The sequence below is a fragment of the Lemur catta genome, chromosome 11, assembly GCF_020740605.2.
Source record: "Lemur catta isolate mLemCat1 chromosome 11, mLemCat1.pri, whole genome shotgun sequence".
In the NCBI taxonomy this organism is placed as follows: domain Eukaryota; kingdom Metazoa; phylum Chordata; class Mammalia; order Primates; family Lemuridae; genus Lemur; species Lemur catta.
In genome coordinates, this window is record NC_059138.1 from 52638064 (window position 1) to 52660587 (window position 22524).

General features: G+C 38.0%; 1 protein-coding gene across 2 annotated transcripts; it reads right to left on the minus strand.

Moving 5' to 3' along the window:
• Window positions 1-544: 544 nt before the first annotated feature.
• On the minus strand, window positions 545-22278 carry LOC123647306 (lanosterol 14-alpha demethylase). 2 transcript variants are annotated; one of them, XM_045564666.1, is made up of 10 exons: window positions 21713-22278; window positions 19335-19433; window positions 15895-16071; window positions 14928-15054; window positions 13639-13813; window positions 11399-11518; window positions 10787-10982; window positions 6454-6549; window positions 5524-5692; window positions 545-1907 (listed from the first exon to the last, which is right to left on the minus strand). In XM_045564666.1, exons 1-10 carry the CDS (start codon window positions 22124-22126, stop codon window positions 1729-1731), a joined length of 1752 nt encoding a protein of 583 aa, XP_045420622.1. In that variant the 5' UTR covers window positions 22127-22278; the 3' UTR covers window positions 545-1728. The 2 variants fall into 2 exon arrangements, with proteins under 2 accessions (XP_045420622.1, XP_045420623.1); XM_045564667.1 differs by lacking the exon at window positions 21713-22278 and adding an exon at window positions 19542-19626.
• Window positions 22279-22524: the final 246 nt, after the last annotated feature.

A 22524-nucleotide genomic window follows, 5' to 3' on the forward strand; every position in this document is an offset into this window, starting at 1 on the left:
GTTCACACTAAACAGACTAGCCTTACCTTGGGTTTTTAACTTTTTTTGTGTTACAAATCTCCTTCCCAGTCTAGTGAGACTATAGATCTTCTCAGAATAATGCTTTTAAAAACATAAAACATATAGGATTGAAAAAGGATACCAATTATATATAGGAATAGTCAAACTTTTTTTAAAATTATGATATATATAAGATTAAAGCATCAAATAAGATTAGCAGTAGGTTACTAGATCTTGCTAATCTAGTAAGTAATCAGTTAATTAGTGCTAATTTCTAAGTAGTGATGAGAATGAAAGATGCTTTAAGAGGTCTGCAACATCTGTAATGTAATATGAAAATATCTGATTTCTACTGACAAAATCATGGATACTGCTAATACTATTAATAGTATGGTTTGTTGCCTGAATTCAGAACTAAATGAAATAGTAAACTGGGATTAAAAAATTAGTGCAAATAAAGATGTAATATTCCACACCCAAATCCCTAGATTCCCTGAACTCTGCTCACTGAAGCAAATACCTTAAAATCCACGAATAGAGAGTCTGCTTTTCTCAAAGAAAATTTTAATGTGAAAAATTATCTAACAACAGATTTTTTCCTCTACAATTAGAGTTTAACATGAGTCTTCCAGCCTTTTAAACAGGACTGTAATATACATAAGGGAAACATTTTGGCCTCATCTAGTAAGAAGATGAGGCTATATGGTCAAATTATAGATATCTCTCATAGTTGGGTCCCCAGTTATATAAAGTCTGTGTTCAGGAATCAAATTATAATGTGACTGATTATACTATTCCCAAGGACCCAGAGTTCTCTGATCTCACATTTTATATTTAAAAAAAAGTTTGTTAATAACCATTTTAATCAACAGAACTAATAACAGAAACATCCCTAATTGGATTCTGGAAAGGAAGCAGGGAACAACCGTAAGCCAAAGAGAAGAAATAAAATTAAGGACTTTGTGGACTTTCATACAGATGTGACCTTGTAGAACCAGATACATAGTTACCCATTTGATAAATATGTAATATTTAATAATTAAATCAAGACATGAACAGTCTTTAGCATTAATAATTACATTATTTTCAGGAAATATTACCAAGTATGGTACTAGATCTCTCAATTTCCTATAGGCTTTCAGTTAAATTTCGAAGGATTTTTTTTTTTCAAACATAGTTCCATTGCTGAGACTATCATTATATCAAAACAATTAGTATACCCTTTTATTCAAGGCTTTAGATGTGAATTTATTCCCTACCCTCCCATCCTCACACACACACAAAAAAAATTGCCCAGATAAATGAATAACCTGTGACTTCCACATCTTACTGTGCTGTTTTACTTTTTTAAAACATTTAATATCTTGCAGAACTAATGCAAGATTTGAATACTCTGAACTTACTTGCCAAGAGCTATGTATGCTCTTAAATGTACTACCTGGAAATTATATTATTTAGGATCTAACTAGATCCCCTGAACAATTTTTTTTTCTAATGAACTTCCTTAAAGCACATGTGTACAGTAAGTATCAAAACTATTAGAAAATGTTTCAAATGCCATTAGATTTGATAGAACCATTCAGTTAATAAAACATTAAAATGATAAGTTAAACTGGCTTTTAGAATTAATAAAAATTACACTATATCAGTTATTTCATAAACTCCATTCTCTTTCAGTGCTTTTGCAGCTTACAGTGATAATGTATCATTAGTTCCTTGCAGCCTTTTTCATTGTGATCTTCGTTTGTAACGGATAACTGGGTTTTCAGGGGTGTGAATCATAGTGGTATAATTCACAGCAGGAAAATATCCATCAATGAGATCAAATTCATATAAACGAAGCATAGTGGACCAAATTGTCTTAATTTGAACATATGCAAAATTTTCCCCGATACAACGATGACGCCCTGTAATTAAAAAAAAAACTTCATAAGGATCAGTTTAACATTTGTCTACATTCCAGATGAACAGATGTGCAGATAGTATAATAAGAGGATATATTATTTTCACATAAAACAAGAATGTAAATAATTAATTAAAAATCCCTCCCAGATTTTCAGTGTCAAGTTTTAGGAATACTGCACTTGGCTAATCATATAATGACTTTCCCAATTATATTTTTTGAGTTTTAATATCTATGTGGGTTAAATCTATGGAAGATTTGAGTCATCAAATGGTAATCTAGGCTGGGCGCGGTGGCTCACGCCTGTAATCTTGGCACTCTGGGAGGCTGAGACAGGCGGATTGTTTGAGCTCAGGAGTTCGAGACCAGCCTGAGCAAGTGCGAGACCCCATCTCTACTAAAAATAGAAAAGAAATTATATGGACAGCTAAAAACATATATACACACACACACACACACACACACACACAAAAATTAGCCAGGCATGGTGGTACATGCCTGTAGTCCCAGCTACTCGAGAGGCTGAGGCAGGAGGATTGCTCAAACCCAGGAGTCTGAGGTTGCTGTGAGCTAGGCTGACACCACGGCACTCTAGCCCAGGCAACAGAGTGAGACTCCGTCTCAAAAAAAAAAAAAAAAAAAAAAAATGGTAATCTAGTTTGAGAATGTAATAAAGTATTTTTAGTTTCTGTCTCAGGAGAGTCCTGGTTAAAAGTCAATATGAGAACCTTCTAATCAAAACTTCAAATGCCATTACAAATGTTTATGGAAGAAAAAAGGATTTAATAAACCCAAATGACATGTATACTGAGATCAAAATTTAAAAGGTCATACACATGTAGAAACTGACAAGCTGATTCTAAAATTCATATGGAAACGTAAAGGACCTAGGATATCCAAAGCAAACTTAAAGAAGAACCAAGTTGGAGTAACTTCAAATCTGACTTCAAGGCTACAAGTACAGCAACCAAAACAGTATGGTACTGGATAAGAATCAACAATAGATCAACGGAACAGAGCAGAAAGCCCAGAAATACTTTTATGCTTATTTGATTATTAACAAAGGTGCTTAAAGCAAGCCAATGAGGAAAAGAAAGTCTTCAACATACGATGCTGGAATAACTAGATACTACATGGGGAAAAGAATGAAATTCAATTCCTATCTAACACCATACTCAAAAATTAATTCAAGATGGGAAATAAACCATAAATGTTAAAATAATTAAGTTTTAGTAGAGAAGAACAGAATATATTCATAACTTGGTCTAGGCAAAGATTTTTAGACATGACCAGAAATAACATTTTAAAAATTGATAAATTAGACTGAACTAAGATTATTCATTTGTCAAAACTCAACAACATCAGCTTATGATTTGAGCATTTCATCGTAAAATTTTACATCAAAAGAAAAAACCTGAACTGCTACTGAGTTAGCACAGTACTTGCTCGGCCCGTAACTGCACTTATTTCTAGGAGCTGTATTTAAGAGGGGCATTTACAAATGTCCATATTCAAATATAACAACTAAGCAGAAGCTTGGCTTAGAGGAAAAATTGTCAAAGGATTATTTTTAATAACAACAACCTAGAAGTATCCTAATAGAATCAACAGACGAATAGATAAATCCTGATGATTCACAAAATGTAATATTATTACTACATGCTATATGCAGAAACAAACAGCAAATTACAAAGTAAAAGAATGGTTAAAGAAATCAGAGACACTTAACATGATATTTAACAAGATATTTAGCGTGATAACTGTATGCCTCCCAACCCAAAAAAAATTCAGTCTGTCCAGAACCTCAGAATGTGACCTTATTTGGAAACAGGATCTTTGTATATGTAATTAACTAAGATGAAGTCACAGAGTTAGAGTGGACCCTAGAACCACTGACTAGTGTCCTTATAAGAAGGCCATGTGAAGACACAGAGACACCGTAAGGAAGAAAGCCTTTTGAAGACAGAGGCAGTGACTGGAGTGACGCAGCTACAAGCCAAGGATTGCCAAGAGCCACCAGCAGCTAGGAAGAGACAAGGAAAGCTTCTCCCATAGAGCCTTCAGAAGGAGCGTGGTCCTGCCAATACCTTGATTTCAGACCTCCAGCCTCCAAAACCAAGGTTGTGATAATTAGTTATGGAAGCCCTAGGAACTAACACAATGATTGGAAAAAAAGATTGAGGAGACATTATATCTGCATCTAAATATCTCATATGATATAACTTCAGAGACCACAATTGAGATCTATAAATGGGATGTTTAAAATGAAAGACTTGAGCTTTAATACAAGGTTCTAAAAATTGACAGCCGTCCAAAAATGGAATGAGTTGTCACATAAGGTAACTGAGCAACCCGCAACCCATTATCTGTAAAGTTCAAGTGGAAGCCAGATAATTTACCAGTTTAGAAATTATTCCTCTTTGGAGTAGAATTTGGGCTACAGAACTAATGCCCTTCCAAATGTTAACAATCTATGATTCTTTCATATATTATGTTATATACCACAGTATTAAATTTATTTATTAAACAAAGTTAAGAATCTGAAGTTCCCAAAGACTTTATACTTTCTTTTATGTGGAAAAAGTGACCAATGACAGAAAAGTCATCTCTTACTTAAATGATCTCTTTGGAAAGACTAAATAAGAAGTCATAGAATACAGTTTAACCTATACAGAGTACTAATGAACGGAGAAATTATTGGAGGAACAAGGGTCTGCCTAAATTATTTTAGGATCTTCTTGGAAATGAAGTTCGCAAGCCTACACACAACTTGCCCAAATTTAAAGACCATTTTATCATAAGGATATTCACAGAGAGCTAAAATGTTGACTAACAATCCAGAAAAGGCTTCATTTTAAAAGGCTACCTTTGCTCCTTTCTGAAATGCTGGTAGTCTGTTAATATAGTTAGCCTGGAAGACTTCCCTGAATGTGGTGTGCTAACTCCAATCTTTCTTTAAAACAGAACTCACAAAAGCTTTAAATACTATTATAAGGGAAAACAAGGGTGGACTATAAAAATTAGACCTAATAAAACTAGATAGGTTAGAAGGTAATACAGCACTACATAAGGATTCAGAGAACAATTCCATTTAGTACAAATGAAATGTCTTTTGCAACTTAAAAAGATTCTACTGTAGCCGGGCGCAGTGGCTTATGCCTGTAATCCTAGCACTCTGGGAGGCCAAGGTGGGAGGATCGTTTGAGGTCAGGAGTTCGAGACCAGCCTGAGCAAGAGCGAGACCCCGCCTCTACCAAAAATAGAAAGAAATTATCTGGACAGCTAAAAATACATATGGAAAAAAAAATTAGCTAGCCAGGCATGGTGGCACATGCCTGTAGTCCCAGCTACTCGGGGGCTGAGGCAGAAGGATTGCTTGAGCCCAGGAGTTTGAGGTTGCTGTGAGCTAGGCTAATGCCACAGCACTCTAGCCCGGACAACAGAGCAAGACTCTGTCACAAAAAAAAAAAAAAAAAGATTCTACTCCTACAAAAGTTTGTAGGAATGTCCCTATGAGGAAAGGGAGAGGTATCTATAAATAAAATTCACATGGATTATCTTAAGAGGGACAAATATGTTGTCAGAACAAATATTTCAATTCTAAAATATAATCATCTTACCAGCTCCAAATGGCACATAGGCAAACTTTTCTCCTGATGCTGGGTTATCCTGTAAGTAGCGATCTGGATTAAAGTCCAGACGTTCTATCCATGAGTCTTTAAGTCTATGATTGACAGTAGGAGAAACACACACCTGATGTCCTGGAGGAATGGTATATCCTGCCACAGTCTATAAATGAAAACAACACATTTCATTAGAGAATTTTAAAATGTGCTACCAAACAATCAGATCATTGTGTCATAAAACATTAATATACATGACATATATACAATGTTCCTTGATTTACAATGGGGTTATGTCCCAATAACCCCATCATAAAGTTTAAAAACAAGTTGAACCATCATAAGTCAAGGACCATATATGTATGTATATTTAAAAACTGGCTAGATGATAGGCCAACTAAAATTTATTTTCACTCAAGGTGATTTAACTCAAGATGAAGATCTATTTTAACTCAAGTGAGCCAACACTGGGTTGGAAGTGTATAGTACACAAACTCCTAATGCCTCAGAGTTAGGGGCAGAATTTCAGGGAACCTTTCACTGTCCGATTTATACACTTCATACTAAAATTTTTTTATAACAAAACATTATCTTTATGCAATGTGGTTGAGAAAAAAAAAAAGAATGAAGAAAACATTATCTTTAAAACCAATGAAAAAATACTTCTATTTTAAAAACCCCAATTGTTAAATAAAAATGCAGAGCATGATTAGCATTAGAGATTGACTAGCAACAATTTATGATTGTATACTATCTGCAATTATGTAAAAATATTCATATATTTAGAATATATAAAATTCAAAATGATGTAGAAGTGATGATTCTACTTCTTTAATTTAAAAAATTTTATTTGATGCTATTCTATTTTCTCTTTTTGATAAATAAAAACTGGGGGCATACGGGGGTAGATCTAGCCAAGAGACTTACCTGAGGAGTTTTGGCCATTCTCATCATGGTCATTATAGGAGGTCTAAGTCTTAATGTTTCTTTTATACAGCGATCAAGTAAATTTAGATCCTTCAGCTAAAAAGAAAAAGCATTTCCTGATTTTTATAAATATTTAACATATATTAACAGTATAAAACATTATTTTAACCTCTTGGTTTAGTACAGGATAGCTTGCATTCTAGGTGGAAGTTCAGAGTATTATTATCATGCTCTATCACTGTCCATGGTCAGCATGGGAAAAAGGAGGGCAAGATAATAAGAAGAGAGGTGATCACTCTGAAGAATGGCATAGTAGTAAGGACCTACAAAAATTCACTCCTTCAAAAAATGAGAACATTAGCAAAAAATCTCAACGTCAACTTTTTCGAAACTCTGGAAAATTAACCAAAGGCTTGCAACCATCTAAGGAGAGTTAATTCAAGAAAAAGAAACCTGAATCTTGGAGAGAACAGCAAGCTTTGTGGTAGTGTAACATGTATTACTCTCATCCTCCTCTCCCCAAATCCACGGTAGCCCTGGAAATCAACAGCATAGCAACTACAGTACCTGTGAAAACCAGCAGCCTAAACTACTACAGAAACCAAAACAAATTTGTCAAAAACAATCAGCAGAAATTGTTTACCACTGCAGGTACTTGAGGTGGTGATATCAATTGGAGCTATCAAGAGACAGAACAAAAAGTTTAGAACGAAAAACCAGGGAATGAGATATCCACAGGAGACTTTGAAAAGTTCCGACATAAGGGAATCTTGAAAGCCGCACACATGTTCAGAGCTATGCATATACCCAGGTAAGATCTGAGAGGACTCTAATCTCTCATCTCAGGCTGACCTGCATACACAGGAAGTGAAGGTTAAGGCAGAGTTCTAACTGCCTGTCGGAGTGTTGATAACCGTGCCCTAACACAGACACACACACACACACACACACACACACACAGCCCTGGGAAACTTACTGTTCGAGGCACTTCAATAAATCTCTATCCAAATATTAGATAGCCACTAAAGTAAATAAACAAAGTGACCTCACCAGACAAAGAATACAGACTTTGTATAATTAATCCAGGAACAGCACTAAACAAACAGCAGCAACAAAACACCAGCAACAACAACAAAACAGCAGTAACAAAGCCAAGGAGGAGGGAATCTGATTTCTAGAGTTACCAGATTATTTTAAATATACAGTTTAAAAAAAAAACTATTTTAAAAAAAGAAGAAAAAGGAAAGTGTGGCCAGCACACAGTAAAAAAGCAATTTAATAGAAACTGTCCCTGTCCCTGAGGAAGCCCAGACATTGGACTTTCTACATAAAGAATTTAAATTAGCTATTACAAATAAGTTCAAAGAAGTAAACTATGCCTAAAGAATTAAAGTATAAAACAATGCCTCACTAAATAAAGAAAATTAATAGATTATTTTTTTTAAAGAACCAAATAGAAATTCTGGAATTGAAAAATATAAAAATGAAAAATTCACTAGAGGGGATCAACAGCAGATATTAACTGGCAGAAGAAAGAATAACATCAAAAATAATAAAATACTTAAGAATGTATTTCACAAGAGAAGTATGAGCCTTGTTCACTGAAAACTATAAAACATTGAAGAAATTAAAGAAGACCTAAAAGAATGGAAAGACATCCTGTGTTCATAAATCTAAAGACTAAAATTGTTAACATGGCAATGTTCCCAAACTGATATACAAATACTATGCAATCATTATCCAAATCTCAGCTACAAAAATTGACAAGCTGACCCTAAAATTCACATGGAAATTAAAGGGAGTAAGCATAGCTAAAACAACCTTGAAAAAGACAAAGTTAGATGACTTACACTCCCAAATTCAAAACTTAATACAAAACTATGGTAATGGCATCAGGATAAACATATAGATCAATGGAATAGAACTGAGAGTCCAGAAGTAGAGCCTTACATTTATTTATGAACAATAGATTTCCTTTTTTTCAATAGATAATGTCTTGCTATGTTGCCCAGGCTGGACTTGAACTCCTTGGCTAAAGCAATCCTCCCACCTTAGCCTCCCAAATAGCTAAAACTGCAGGCATATGCCACCATGTCTGGCTATGATAGGTATTTGACAAGACAACTCAATGTGGAAAGAATAGTCTTTTCAACAAACAGTGCTGGGACAACCAGATAACCACATGCCAAAGAATAAAGACCTCACATGATATACAAAAATTAACTCAAAATGGATCAAAGACTTAAATGTAAGAGATGAAACTATAGAACACTAAGAAGAAAATACAGGAGTAAATCTTCATACCCTTCCATTAGGCAATGGTTTCTTAGACAGCAAAAGTACATCAAGAGAAAATACATGAACTCTTACAACTCAATAATAAAAAGGTAAATAACCCACTTTTAAAAAGGAAACAGGATCTGAGAAGATATTTCTCCAAAGACATACCAAAGTCAAAGAGCACATCATAAGACACTCAACATCATTAGTCATCAGGGAAATGCAAAACAAAATGAAATGCCACTTCATACCCATTATAATCAAAAAGTCAGGTAACAAGTTTGGTGAGGATGTGGAGAAACCAGAACCTTCATACACTGTGGAATTGGAAAGTTGTGTAACTACTTTGGAAAACACTCTGGCAGTCCCTCAAAGTTACCATATCACTCAGCAATTCTACTTCTAAGTATGTACCCTCCCAAATTGAAAACATATATCCACACAAAATCAGTACACAAATGTTTAGGGCAGCATTATTCCTAATAGCCAAAAGGTAGAAACAACTCAAATATCCATCAACTGATGAATGGATAAACAAAATGCATTATATTCATATAATGAAATATTACTGCAATAACCAGGATTTAAGTACTTATACACACTACAACATGCATGAACCCTGATGACATAAGTGAAAAAAGCTAGTCACAAAAGTCCACATATTGTATGATTCCATTTATATGAAATGTCCAGAATAGGCATGACCACTGAGACAAAAAGTAGATTACTGCTAGCCAGAGGCAAGAGTCAGGGGGAATGGAGCATGACTGCTAATAGGTACTGGCTGTCTTTTGGAAGTGCTATAAATATTCTACAATTAAATTGTGATGATAGTTTCCCAACTCTGAATATACTAAAAACCACTAAATTATATACTGTAAAGGGATATATTTTATGGTATGTGAATTACGTATCAATTAAGCTGTGATATAAAAGGTTACTAAAATCAGGAATGAAAGAGGGAACATCACTGTCACTACTGATCTTACAGAAATAAAAAGGATTATAAGAGAATACTATCAACAACTTTATGCCAACAAACTAGGTAACCTAGATGAAATGGACAAATTCCTAGAAAAACACAAACTACTAAAACTGACATAAGAAATGCAACATCTGAACAGACCTAAAACACATAAGTTGTAACAGTAATCAAAAAACTCCCACAAAGAAAAGCACAGACACACATTGCTTCACTGGTAAATTCTACCAAACATGTTAAAAAGAATCGATTAACACCAATCATTCACAAACTCTTCCAAAAAATGGAAGAGAAAGGAAACACATTCAGACTCATTCTATGAAACAAGTATGACCTTGATGCCAACACCAGTCCAAGACATCACAATAAAACTACAGATCAGTACTCCTTATGAATATAAGTGCAAAAGTCCTCAACAAAATAGCAAACTGAATCTAGCAGCATATAAAAATCTAGCACCATAACAAAGCAGGATTTATCTGACGAACACAATTAACATCTGGAAATCAATGTAATACACCATATCAATAAAGAACGAAAGAACACAAAAGATAACAAGATGAGAATATGACCAGGGTTTACTTCCAAGATAGAATTTCAGGTTGTACAGTGAATCCTTCTCTCTTCCTTCCCACCCAGCAAGCTGGGTGTAGTGTTTATGAATTTCCAAAATCCCCATTACTACCACTACCACTTTTGAAAGTCTCTACTAATGTCCAGGCCATTCTGGACATGTAAAATTCTAGGTAATTCAGAGGCTTCTACACTTCATAACACACACAACACACACATAATATCCTCCACCTAAAGAAGCCAGACTTTGAAGCGGAGAAGTATGTACCAAAGAAACAACGCCGAGGATCCCTAAGGTATCAAATCAAAACATCTGATAAAGTTTCATGGCAAGAAGCAGTATCATTAGCATATTTTAGGCAAGGTTATGGGGAATAATCTGAAAATGGTGCTAATCAATTTAAGATATATAAAAAAACCTCAAATTGTCCCTTTTTAAAATTAACTGCAGATACCCAAAGTCATAAAGCAGTAATGAAACTGAAAAATCCAACGAACCTGGTCGAAAGTTAAAGGAGGCAGATTCTCTCCACAGACTGTTTTCTGTTCTAAATAACAGTTTTCTTGAAGTGTTTTGTTTCTGGCCAAAAAGAAGCCCATCCAGGCACTAGTAGTTGAGGATGTATGCTGCCCTGCCAAGAGCAGTCCAATAAGCATCCCTGCTACTTCATCATCTGACAAAGGACGCCCATCCCTATGGAATGAACCACACACACAAATTTAACACTTTGGCAGACACATTTCATGCCTCAACCTTTAAATAAAGTGTCATAATGAATACATTTTTCAGGTCTAATTAGTCTCTTGCATTTGCCTATCACAAGTCAGAGGGATCCCCACCCCGCCTTAGAAAAGAGACCAGCAGAAAACAGGATTTTGATTACAAGACTTCATTACAGTTTATTAGTAAACTTTTACCATGCCCAGTCACTGGAATTCTAGTAAAGTGTAAGATCCCAGTAATTTATGTCTCAACAATTTTAAAAGTCCAAGAATCATAGCTACCACCTTCTTTTGCCAGCATCATTTTTTAACTAGAAATATTATTTAACTATGTTTTAATATATAATTTCCTACTTCAGCTTAACATGTGATCTAAACAGCTCTTACTTGTACTTAGACTCTAGTAAAGTTTGAAGAATGTCATCAACTTTTTCTTCTGACTCTCTGCGTTTCTGAATTGCCTTATAGAAAATATTCTTGATTTCTCGATGAGCTCTGTCCCTGCGTCTAGAATTCAAAAATAATGATTTTTTTAAAATAAAGCAATACTTTCTAGGATCAAATTCATTTTTAAAACCAGGACCTAGCTTAAGGCAACCTTATTTAATAAACTTGAATGACTCTAAAATAACTGACAAAAACTCAGAACCAAGAAAAAAATAAGTAGTCATGAAAACCTTACATCATTGAAAATTTTCACTGTCTTTGAGGGAAAGAAATGTGTTTAAATATATATATATCTCCAAGATTCTTAACACATTCCCTATGTTCAAACTAAAGGCCTAAAACAAGCAAGAAATTCCTTTAGAAGCATTTTCCAGTTTCACAGAAAGTAGAATATTCTTAAATTAACATGAAATTCCAATTTGAACACCAATCAAGTCTTGAAGCAGAACAGTCACTCTGGTTCTTCTACACGATTTGATCCTACTTTTTATTTTCTAATACAACAGTTTTGCAGGGGGCAAAAATACTAGTAGATTCAGAACACAAGCTTCCACTCCTATAATTTTACCTTTAACTAGGGTGCTCACTCTGTAGCAGGTACTGTGTTGTGTTTTTCATAAGTTACCCACTTTATCTGCCTGTAAGGTAGATACTATTATTCTCAATTTATAGCTACCTACATAAGATCACATAAAGTGCGCCGGAGCTGGAATCTAAAAACCAGACAATCTGACTTCCAAGCCCCCTCTCTTAAACCAAGCCTTATAATAAAAACTCCTGCCCTGCTTCACTTACAAGACTGTTGCTGAGGATCAACTGAGATCATATGTACAGATGGGAAGAAGACATTGAAGCTTAACAGTATGAATACAGCACAGCCAGGAAAACATAAGGTCTGTTTAAGAAAGTGTATGGAATAATCTGGTTAAATCAGTTGGGTATGAGTGAAACAGAGAAAGACAGGGCTAGAGTGGGAAGGACCTATCATACCAAACTCAAGAATTCTGACTTCATCCAGGAGATAGGAGAGGTAGAAATAGGCTCGATGCACATTTATGGAGAACCCAATATGGGCCAAGGGTTATGCTGGGTGTTCTAACATAATATATATAAAAATATTTTGAAACTGCAAAGTTCCTTACAAATATAAGGTGATGAGTTCCAGAGAATTTCAGAGAACCTCTCCTGGGTCTCCCTTTTACTTCCATCCCCCTTTTATGCTGTAAATAGATAGAGGGATCAGAAACAGAAGGAAAAGGGAGTGCCAAATTAACTCTTCCTCATCTCTCACCTAAACACAGAAATGAATCAACAGGCCAGGCGCGGTGGCTCACACCTGTAATCCTAGCACTCTGGGAGGCCAAGGTGGGCGGATTGTTCGAGCTCAGGAGTTCGAGACCAGCCTGACCAAGAGCAAGACCTCGTCTCTACTAAAAATAGAAAGAAATTATAAGGACAACTAAAAATATACAGAAAAAATTAGCCGGGCATGGTGGCACATGCCTGTAGTCCCAGCTACTCAGGAGGCTGAGGCAGGAGGATTGCTTGAGCCTGGGAGTCTAAGGTTGCTGTGAGCTAGGCTGATGCCACAGGACTTTAGCCAGGGCAACAGAGTGAGACTCTGTCTCAAAAAAAAAAAAAAAAAAAAAAAGAATCAACAAAGATACAGAAAACCTAATACGCAAGACACTAAGCTATACATCAAGTCCTAAGAGCTATATTTTTTTGTATCAGAGACAGTTCCTGCCCTTAAGGAAATCACAGCACAGCTGGCATGGTGATAAACAGAAAATTAAGTAAAGGCACAAATATTCAAAAGAAAGAAATTTCACAATACACTATAAAGCCATCAAAGACTTTCAAACAAGTGCCTGGGGGAGGGCTATATTACTTTTAGGTTCAGAGACCTTCCTGAGTACCAGGAACATGTGCGATACGCAGGCTTCAAAATACTAAACAGACAACAAATCACCTTCTTAATAAGCTGAAACTTACTTAAATGAGCTCACTATATAAAGAAAACCTGTCTTGAATTCTTATAGAAGAATAGTGATTCATAATCTCCCCTAATTTGTATGTTTTAGCTGTTTAAGTTTTATCTTTGTTAAAGCAAAGCATACTAACACTATAGTAATAATACAAAGGCACATAACCAAGTGTAGTGTCTTCTTTATCCATACCTGAAACTTGGCAAAGGCAGCCAACCTGGTAACAGCCAGGCTGCATGGCTAAAACCGCCATCCAAATCTGCATACAGCTGTGCCACCTTCTCATTGAGTTGACTTCTGATTTCCTTTCCATGTAAACAATGGCTAGCTGTTAAAATTATGAGCTCAGAAAGAGCTTCAAACAAATCTAGGGGAAGAAAGATCATTCCCATTACTATTTCTAAGAAGTCTTTTGAAATATTCTGTTTTCTTGACAATATAAAAGTGTTATGAAGGAAAACTAAGAATAAAAACTCAACAAACAAGATCATGTTCACATCACCAAAAAAAGTCTATAGACAGATATGTGGCTATGCACAACACTGAAGAAAGAGGCAATAGACCAAATTATGGGAAGTACCCTGCCCCTATGATAGACAAAACAGATGCCACGAAGGCATCTCTAAACCTCACTCATGAGCTCTTCATTATTGTGAAAAAAGATAAAAATAAATGTGGTTATCTGATTTCCAGGTCACAGTATAACAAAAGCAGCAAAATATATTTATAACACATATTAGGACAATAATGAGGCACTTCCCATGGAACGGCAGTCCAAAGACTGAAGATTACATTATTCCCCAGATCAAAAGTAGGATGATCAGGACTAAAAATTGAAGTCTTAGCCATATATAAAAGAAAACTGTAACTAACCACTAGTTGGTATACTCCAACACTAGAGACAGATTCATCAGGCAAGCACATATTGATGACACTTAAGTCATAAAAATTATCTAATTAATTCCCTGGTTCTTTATTTCCACATTTATCAAATGAATTTCCAATCATTTGGCTTTCCAATTAGATTTCCCCATAAAGAGATCTGCAAATATTCTGGTCTTCTAGGTGCTATAATTATATATCTCACATGTATTTATTAAACTGGCATTCCAATTTACACATCAGCTTCTTGTATGGTTAGAAAATATATCATGCCAACTTTAGGTATACTAAAAACAGTTTCTGACCTTTAATAAAAGCTAAAGACCAGACCTAGAATGTGGTGACCTGGTGCCCTGTGGGCAGATGGTGCTTCCTACTATGGGCACAGCAATTGCCTGTGAAGGCAATACCGACTGCAGTCCAGTATAAAGACTGGATTTCTCAGTTACAACCCCAAAGTGGTAACATGTCCCTCTCATTAAACACAAGGTAGTTTCACATACATTGTAGTTTCTTTTAAATACACTACACACATACATACTTTAGATTTCTATTCACAGAAAAGTAGGAATGGGACAAATGTAAAATGTTTGGCTTACTTTTTTCCCCACTTTCTCCCCAACTTTGAAAGTATTCCTTTGTTTCCTTTTCAATTATAGAAACATGCTGTCTAAAGCGGGCTATGTTAAGGCCACTTTTCAATATTTTCTTCTGTTCCAAGAAAACCTTCAAAAAAAAAATTAAGCATATATTGCATTAAAACACATGTTTGTTTTATCATAAGATCCATTTAGGTTATTACAACTATGTAACACTAAGATAACTAATGGTTTAACCCTTTGGGGGCATTTATATTTTAAGAGTCTAATAAGCTGTGAGAGAAAATGAATGGCTATCTGAGCAGAGGGATCTTCCAGGGCCCTTTCTTTTGGTCTTGAGGAGATTCCTCCCCCTCCGCCATCCCTCCACCATCCCCAGAAACAACATTTAATGTTAACTTTTAATTGCTACTCTAGGGTACTGGGTTATGTGTGTTACATTCACAGCCATAGCCCACACCAAAGCAGTTGGGCCAAATATCTGACTTCTATTCTGTATCAACTTACTGTAATATTTGAATTTGAGGGTAAAACACACACACACAAACATACCCCACACCTGAAATAATGCATTAAAAAGAGGACCTCTAACATCAGCAATCTCTAACTCAAAATAGCTTTTATGCTAGAATTTCAGGCAGAGTGGGTAGGTAGGAAGTCCTTTTGATGAAATAATGGGATTTTCTTATTACCCTCTCAAATTAAATCCCAATATGCAAGGTTATCATTAATTGCATTTCTTTGTACAGAAAGCCCTTTAAAATCGCTTAGTCCATGCCAACAAGTATAAAACAAAATACCAATTCCTTATCAGTTAACCATGGCTTTTTTTCTTTTAAAGGTCTCATGGTTCTTCATATTTTTAAGCCAAAGAATAATTTCTACATTTTAAATGTAGAATAGCACACATTAGCTGTAACTATTAAAGTATAGATTTGTCTTTATTCACAACAACAGTGTCACCTACCGGATTAGGCACATCATATGCAACTCCCTTCCCAAACACAGGTGTTGTCAGACGACTGTAGACATCTTCTGCATTCAGGTCTTCATTTTTACTATTAAAAAGCAGTGCAGCAGCATCACTCCCCAGAAGGTACGTAAATGTCTTGCCTACCATGGTAAAACTAAACACAGGTCCATACTAAAAAAAGAAAAGTACCCATACTGATGTTACCAAAAAAAAAGAAAAAAAAAGTAGCACTAAGACACTAATTTTTTTAAATCACAAAACAATACATTGTTGAAAAAATAAAACATACATAAACTTTAATGCAATTCTTTTCACCTTGCCATACTCCCCTGCTCCCATCTTTGTCCAAATTTATAATTACATCTATCCAGTTGCAAATGTAATATAAATACAACTTTTTATTCTGCTTTCAATATAGATTTTTTTTTTCTCCTTTGGTTAAAAATAAATTTACAGGAGTAGCCCAAGAATATGACCTTTTCTATAGTACTTGCTATGTCAAAACACTATTAGTTTATTTGCTTATTGGCTTTACCACTATCTCAGCTACATCGAATGATTTCATTTTTTATTTTTTGTTAATCTGGTTAGGTGTTAAATGCTTTCCCCCTAGGAGTTTTCTGATTGAAGACTAGGATTTGTGGATATAATCACGAACAGAAATACTGTTCCTGATTCATGAAGCTTAGTCTATTGGAACAGATATAAATTAATCAATCACATTAACCAATGTAAAATTGCAAATGTGACAAGTATAACATAAAGCAATGCAACTCTGTGATGAGAGAACCTATAAAAGAGAGACCTAAGATAGAAAAGGACACCTGAGCTGAGACCTGAAGGATAAGCAGGAGTTAGCTTAATAGGAACAAAGAGAGGAAGGATGAGAGCTGAGATGAGAGTTGAGCATAAGGCAGCGCCTAGATCATACATACATACAGCCATATTAAGGAAGTTTTTAAATGGGTGACACTTGAAAATTTTTCAGAGAAAAAGGGAAAGATCCAGGTGAAAAAGTCAACTGGCCGGGCGTGGTGTCTCATGCCTGTAATCCTAGCACTCTGGGAGGCTGAGGTGGGCAGATCGTTTGAGCTCAGGAGTTCGAGACCAGCCTGAGCAAGAGCGAGACCCCATCTCTACTAAAAATAGAAAGAAATTATATGGACAGCTAAAAATATATATAGAAAAAGTTAGCCGGGCATGGTGCCGCATGCCTGTAATCCCAGCTACTCGGGAGGCTGAGCCCAGGAGTTTGAGGTTGCTGTGAGCTAGGTTGACACCATGGCACTCACTCTAGCCCAGGCTGTAACAGAGTGAGACTCTGTCTCAAAAAAAAAAAAAAAAAAAAAAGAAAGAAAGACAGAAAAGGAAGTCAACTACACATTGAGAAAAAAAAAATAACAGCATAAGGTTCCCAAGACAAAGAAGAGGAATGGAGAGGTCAGCCTCCCATAGGATGCAAAATATAGTATAATAAAATCAAAGCAGTAGAACCCAGTAAACTATGATATGAGATTCTGGAGCCAGACTGCTTGGGTTCAAATCCCAGCTCCTCTACCCCTCAGCAGTGTGACCTTGCTACTATCATCAGAGAACTTAACCTTTCTGTGATTTACTTTCCCTCACCTATAAAACAGTGCTAATAACGATGGTACCTACCTCACAATCATCTGCTGTCAAGATTAATTTTATACACACACACACACACACACACACATATATACATTTACATAGGGCAGAGAAAAGTGCCTTGGCTTATCTAGTACTTTAATGACTTGTTTTCTATTATTATTATTATTATTATTAAAAGCATAAGCTCAGAAACCAGACCATGTGTAAATCCTGGCTTGGCTACTATCTAGCAGTGAGCCTAAGAACAAATTATATAACCTCTCTGCTTCTCAGTTTTGTCATCTATAAAATGGATAAATCTGAAAAGGTTTTTGTGGAGCTCCAGCTAAGTAAGGACTAGGCACAAAGTTAAGTATTTTATAATTATTACTGTGATAGGAAGGACAAAGAATAGGATTATATAAGTAGGTTTGTATGTTTGAAATTGAGAACATGAAGGAGTTCCCATTGGATGATTTTTAATCCCTCTTTAAATAGGAGAGACAAAGTCATCTGCTTTGATGGAGAGGTAGAAAGATTCACAAGTTTACAAAAGTGAAGGTTTGAATTAGTCATTGTGGTGACTAGAAAAGTAAGCCAATCATAGGAATATAACAGGATTGTTGAGCAATATTAAAACTATGTTCAAAGTAGGCAATTACAAAATTAGTAAAGAATATGGCGCAGGGAAGAAGAAAATAACTGGTTCTCTTCAAGGCTGAAGTTGTGCCATTTGAGAACAACAAAAAGATCCAAGGGCAGGGAAATTTAAGGTACAATATTGGCAAGAGTGTAACTAAAATGAGGGACCATGGACCCAATGTGGAAAATGGAGGAAAATGAAGAATGGAGACTGATAGATCAAAAGAAAGAAAAATGGGACAATGGACTGGAAGATCTACTGAGGTCAGGGAATGGTTATAACTGAAGGAGCTGCACAAGCAAACCAAAAGTAGGCTAAGAATAGGGTGTCTACATTAATACTGTAGAGGTAAAACAATTAAGACGGACAAGTCCAAAGTGAGACTGTGAAGTAAATGGCTGAATCGGTACAAGAAAGCTCATTACAGAGAAAAAGGGCAAAGATTTGAGTGGCCATGGTGTCGTGTGGGACACCCAAGTGGACCCTGAAGTCACAGAAGATGTGTACAGCAGGTTAGAAAATCCCAGACATGCAAGGTTAAGAAAAATGAAGGTCAGTTAAAATCAATTTTAACTATAATCAGTGAATACAAAATTTAGAACAGTGGTTTTTAAACTATAGTTGCCACAACCACAGGTCGCCTGAGTATTGTCTCAGAGACTACACCAGGACATGGCAAAAGGTAAAAGAGCAGCTTCAATTTTATGTTTCCTATACTGAGGGATATGTTTAAGATTACAATTTTTTTTCAATGTTCTGCCATTAAAAGAAAGTTTAAAAAGCACTTATCTAGGCCGGGCGTGGTGGCTCACGCCTGTAATCCTAGCACTCTGGGAGGCCAAGGCGGGTGGATCGCTCAGGGTCAGGAGTTCAAGACCAGCCTGAGCAACAGTGAGACCCCGTCTCTACTAAAAAAATAGAAATTATCTGGCCAACTAAAATACATATAGCAAAAATTAGCCGGGCATGGTGGCACATGCCTGTCATCCCAGCTACCCGGGAGGCTCAGGCAGTAGGATGGCTGAAGCCCAGGAGTTTGAGGTTGCTGTGAGCTAGGCTAATGCCATGGCACTCACTCTAACCCAGGCAACAAAGCGAGACTCTGTCTCAAAAAAAAGACAAAAAAAAAACCCACTTATCTAAACTAGTTTCATTTACTCTTATTATTTGGAAAACTTACCTTCTCATATGCATTTTCTAGAAATTCAATTGGACTTTTCCCGAATGCTATGGCATGCCCAAGGAACGGAATTGGAGAGAAAATGTATGGTGGACTTTTCTGCAAAAAAAAAAATTCAGTTCTCATCTCATTTTAAAAGAGAAACCCAGTTTAGTTTCATGACCAAACAAGTAAATAAAATTTGCCATTAATACTAAAAAAAGTTACCAAAAAATGAAGCATCAAAAGTAACTTAAGAACAGTCAGACTGCAAATATCTTAGGAGAGTAACTATCATAAAAAAGAACAGAAACTCAAAACATAGTTTAAGATAAATGACTATAGACAAACACAAAGGCACTACAATTTTAAATCATGGACATTGTCCAGAATCTGGCCAGTATCACTAGTGTCCCAGGCAACTTTTCTTTTTTTTTTTTTTTTTTGAGACAGAGTCTGGCTTTGTTGCCTGGGCTAGAGAGTGAGTGCCGTGGCGTCAGCCTAGCTCACAGCAACCTCAAACTCCTGGGCTTAAGCGATCCTACTGCCTCAGCCTCCCGAGTAGCTGGGACTACAGACATGTGCCACCATGCCCGGCTAATTTTTTTCTATATATATATATTTTAGTTGGCCAGATAATTTCTTTCTATTTTTTTAGTAGAGACGGGGTCTCGCTCTTGCTCAGGCTGGTCTCGAACTCCTGAGCTCAAGCAATCCACCCGCCTCGGCCTCCCAGAGTGCTAGGATTACAGGCGTGAGCCACCGCGCCCGGCCCCAGGCAACTTTTCTAACCATTAATGATGAAAAACAAAAAGGTCAAACTACAGTCATCCATCAGTGTACATGGGAGATTGGTTTCAGAAAACCCCCCCTACACACACCCCAAAACCTAGGGATGCTCAAGTCCCTTATATAAAATGGCACAGTACTTGCATATAACCTATACACATCCTCCCATATACTTTAAATCATCTCTAGATTACTTATAATACCTAATACAATGTAAATGCTATGCAAATAGTTGTTTTACTGTATTTTTATTTGTATTATAATATTTCTATTGTTATTTTTATTGAGTTTTTTCCTGAATATTTTTGATCCACAGTTGGTTGAATAGCCACACAGAACACGTAACTCTGGGACCCACTATCTAGTTTCTTCACCACTTAGTCCCAGAATCTTGCCTAAAAAAGGTATAGAAAAAGACAAATAGCAACTTGAGGTATAGAAAGAAGGGAAATGGTTAAGAAGCTTCATTTATGAGTAAACAACACATTCCATACTCCTCTCACTGCAAATGACTAGACTCACTGATTTTTTAAAGAGAGTATATCAGCTGTAGTAGGAAATCTCTAGCACTCATCATAAAGGGTACTTTAGATGCCACAAAATGAGATCTGTGCATTACAACACTAAGTCTCCTGGAAATCAAACTTGCAATGATAAAAAAGGATGATACTCCTCAGATCTTCGGTGGTCTCAAAAGGAAAGGAGCACCACAACCTCACAGCACTCCTCAATTAAAACAATCTTTAAACACTAAAGATACCTTTGTCTTTTCAAAGACAAATATCACTTCTTCAAAATTCCCAAGTGTAGAAAAAATAGCAGGCTTCATGCCTGGTATGGCTCAAATAAAAATTATTTTAAAAGCTGCTTGGTCACTAGTTTCTACGTTCCATTGTTAGTTAAAAGCATAGTTTTCAAAAGCTACTCTTTGTTCACTGTTAAGGGTGCAATCATCCAATATATTTGGGAGGTGTAAAGCTCGTGGTCATTAAAGCCGCTTAACTGGAGAAAATGGTCTTTATCAGCACCCCCGGAAGACCCTTACCACACTCCAGTCACTCCCACTCTACCAAACGGAACACATCCCCCTTAATATACGTAAAAATCGCCATTATGAGCAATGCTACAGGCCACACCACACTGGGGCCGCGGCAGCCAATAGCATCCCCATAGGGCTCCCACCACGGGCCCCAACGCCACGACCGCAGCCAGCAGGCCACCAGGGCGCTCGGGGTCACAGCTAGGGCCACAGCCGCCAGTCCAGCCACCGCCACCAGCACAGCCACCACTGCGACCACAAACGCCCAAAGCACGACACGGGTCAAGACCAGACACACGCCCAGGGCGGACATCACGGCCGCGAGCAGCGAGGCCAGCAAGGTCACAGCGGTCGCGACCACCAGCCCCACCAGCAGCACTGCCGGCGCCGGGTCATACCCCACCCCGCCATGCGCCCGCCACCACAGCCACGTCGCGCAGCGCCGCAGTCGCAGCCACCAGCCACAGGACCGTGAGCGCGGCCGCCCCCCAGGCGCAGCCAGCCCACTCACACCAGCCCTTCTGCCCCCTCAGCCGCGGCGCCCCCGCCCGGGCCCCGGGGGTGCACTTACCGCTCCGGCCGGCAGCTGGACTAGGTGGCCGACAGCGAGGCGGAGCAGGTAGACCAGGCTGAGGGTGAAGGCGCAGGCGACCAGCAGCATGGACAGAAGGTTGCCGCCCGTCACCTTCTCCATCGCTTGTCCCAGCACCGACCCGCCTGCCTGCAGTAAGCCCAACACCACCATCCCGGCTGCCGCTGCCGCTTCACTCCGCCGGGGACACTGGAAGCCGAGGTCGCCACCGCTCCTCCGAATCGACGGACCGGGAGAAGCGGAAGACGGGCGTACCGAGGCGGCCCCGGCCCCCAGCTGTTCTACTAAACCCAGTGCCCCGCCCACTCCCGGCTCACCCGCGCGCCACCCTGCGCGCCACAGAACGGGGCGGGGGCTGACGCTGGCCACGCCCCCTAAATAGCGCCCCACCATGCGGCCGTCTCCTTGCGCCGGAGAGGGGACCTGAAGAAGCCGGCTCCGCCTGTGGCACAAGTAGTACGGGGCCGGCAGAGACCATGGCCAGCGATCACGGCCTGAGAATCACGGGGCGCCAGGACACAGCGTTAGAGGGGCAGGGCGGAGAGACTGAGCGAAGAGAACGGGCGAAGGGACTGGGCGGAGGGATCCCAGGGGCGAGGCTGATGGGGTCGCGATTGGCAGCAGCGCTTCTGTGATTGCACCGCGCGCGCCTGAGGTGATCTCGGCCTATGTCGCGTCAGCGGGGCTGTGGCGGGAGCACCGCCCCCTGCCTGGCGTTCGGACCGCCCGCACCTGACGCCGTTCAGGGGCACGTCGCGTGGACTCGGAGAGACATCCCCAAATAATCCTGC

Coding starts and splice junctions, on each gene's coding strand:
- LOC123647306 (XM_045564666.1), bottom strand. CDS start 22,126: ATGGTGGGGCGCTATTTAGGGGGCGTGGCCAGCGTCAGCCCCCGCCCC. Junction 13,814..14,927: donor GGGAGAAAGTGGGGAAAAAA/GTAAGCCAAACA, acceptor TTCTTCCCCTAG/ATTTGTTTGAAGCTCTTTCT. Junction 10,983..11,398: donor TTACTAGAGTCTAAGTACAA/GTAAGAGCTGTT, acceptor TTCATTCCATAG/GGATGGGCGTCCTTTGTCAG.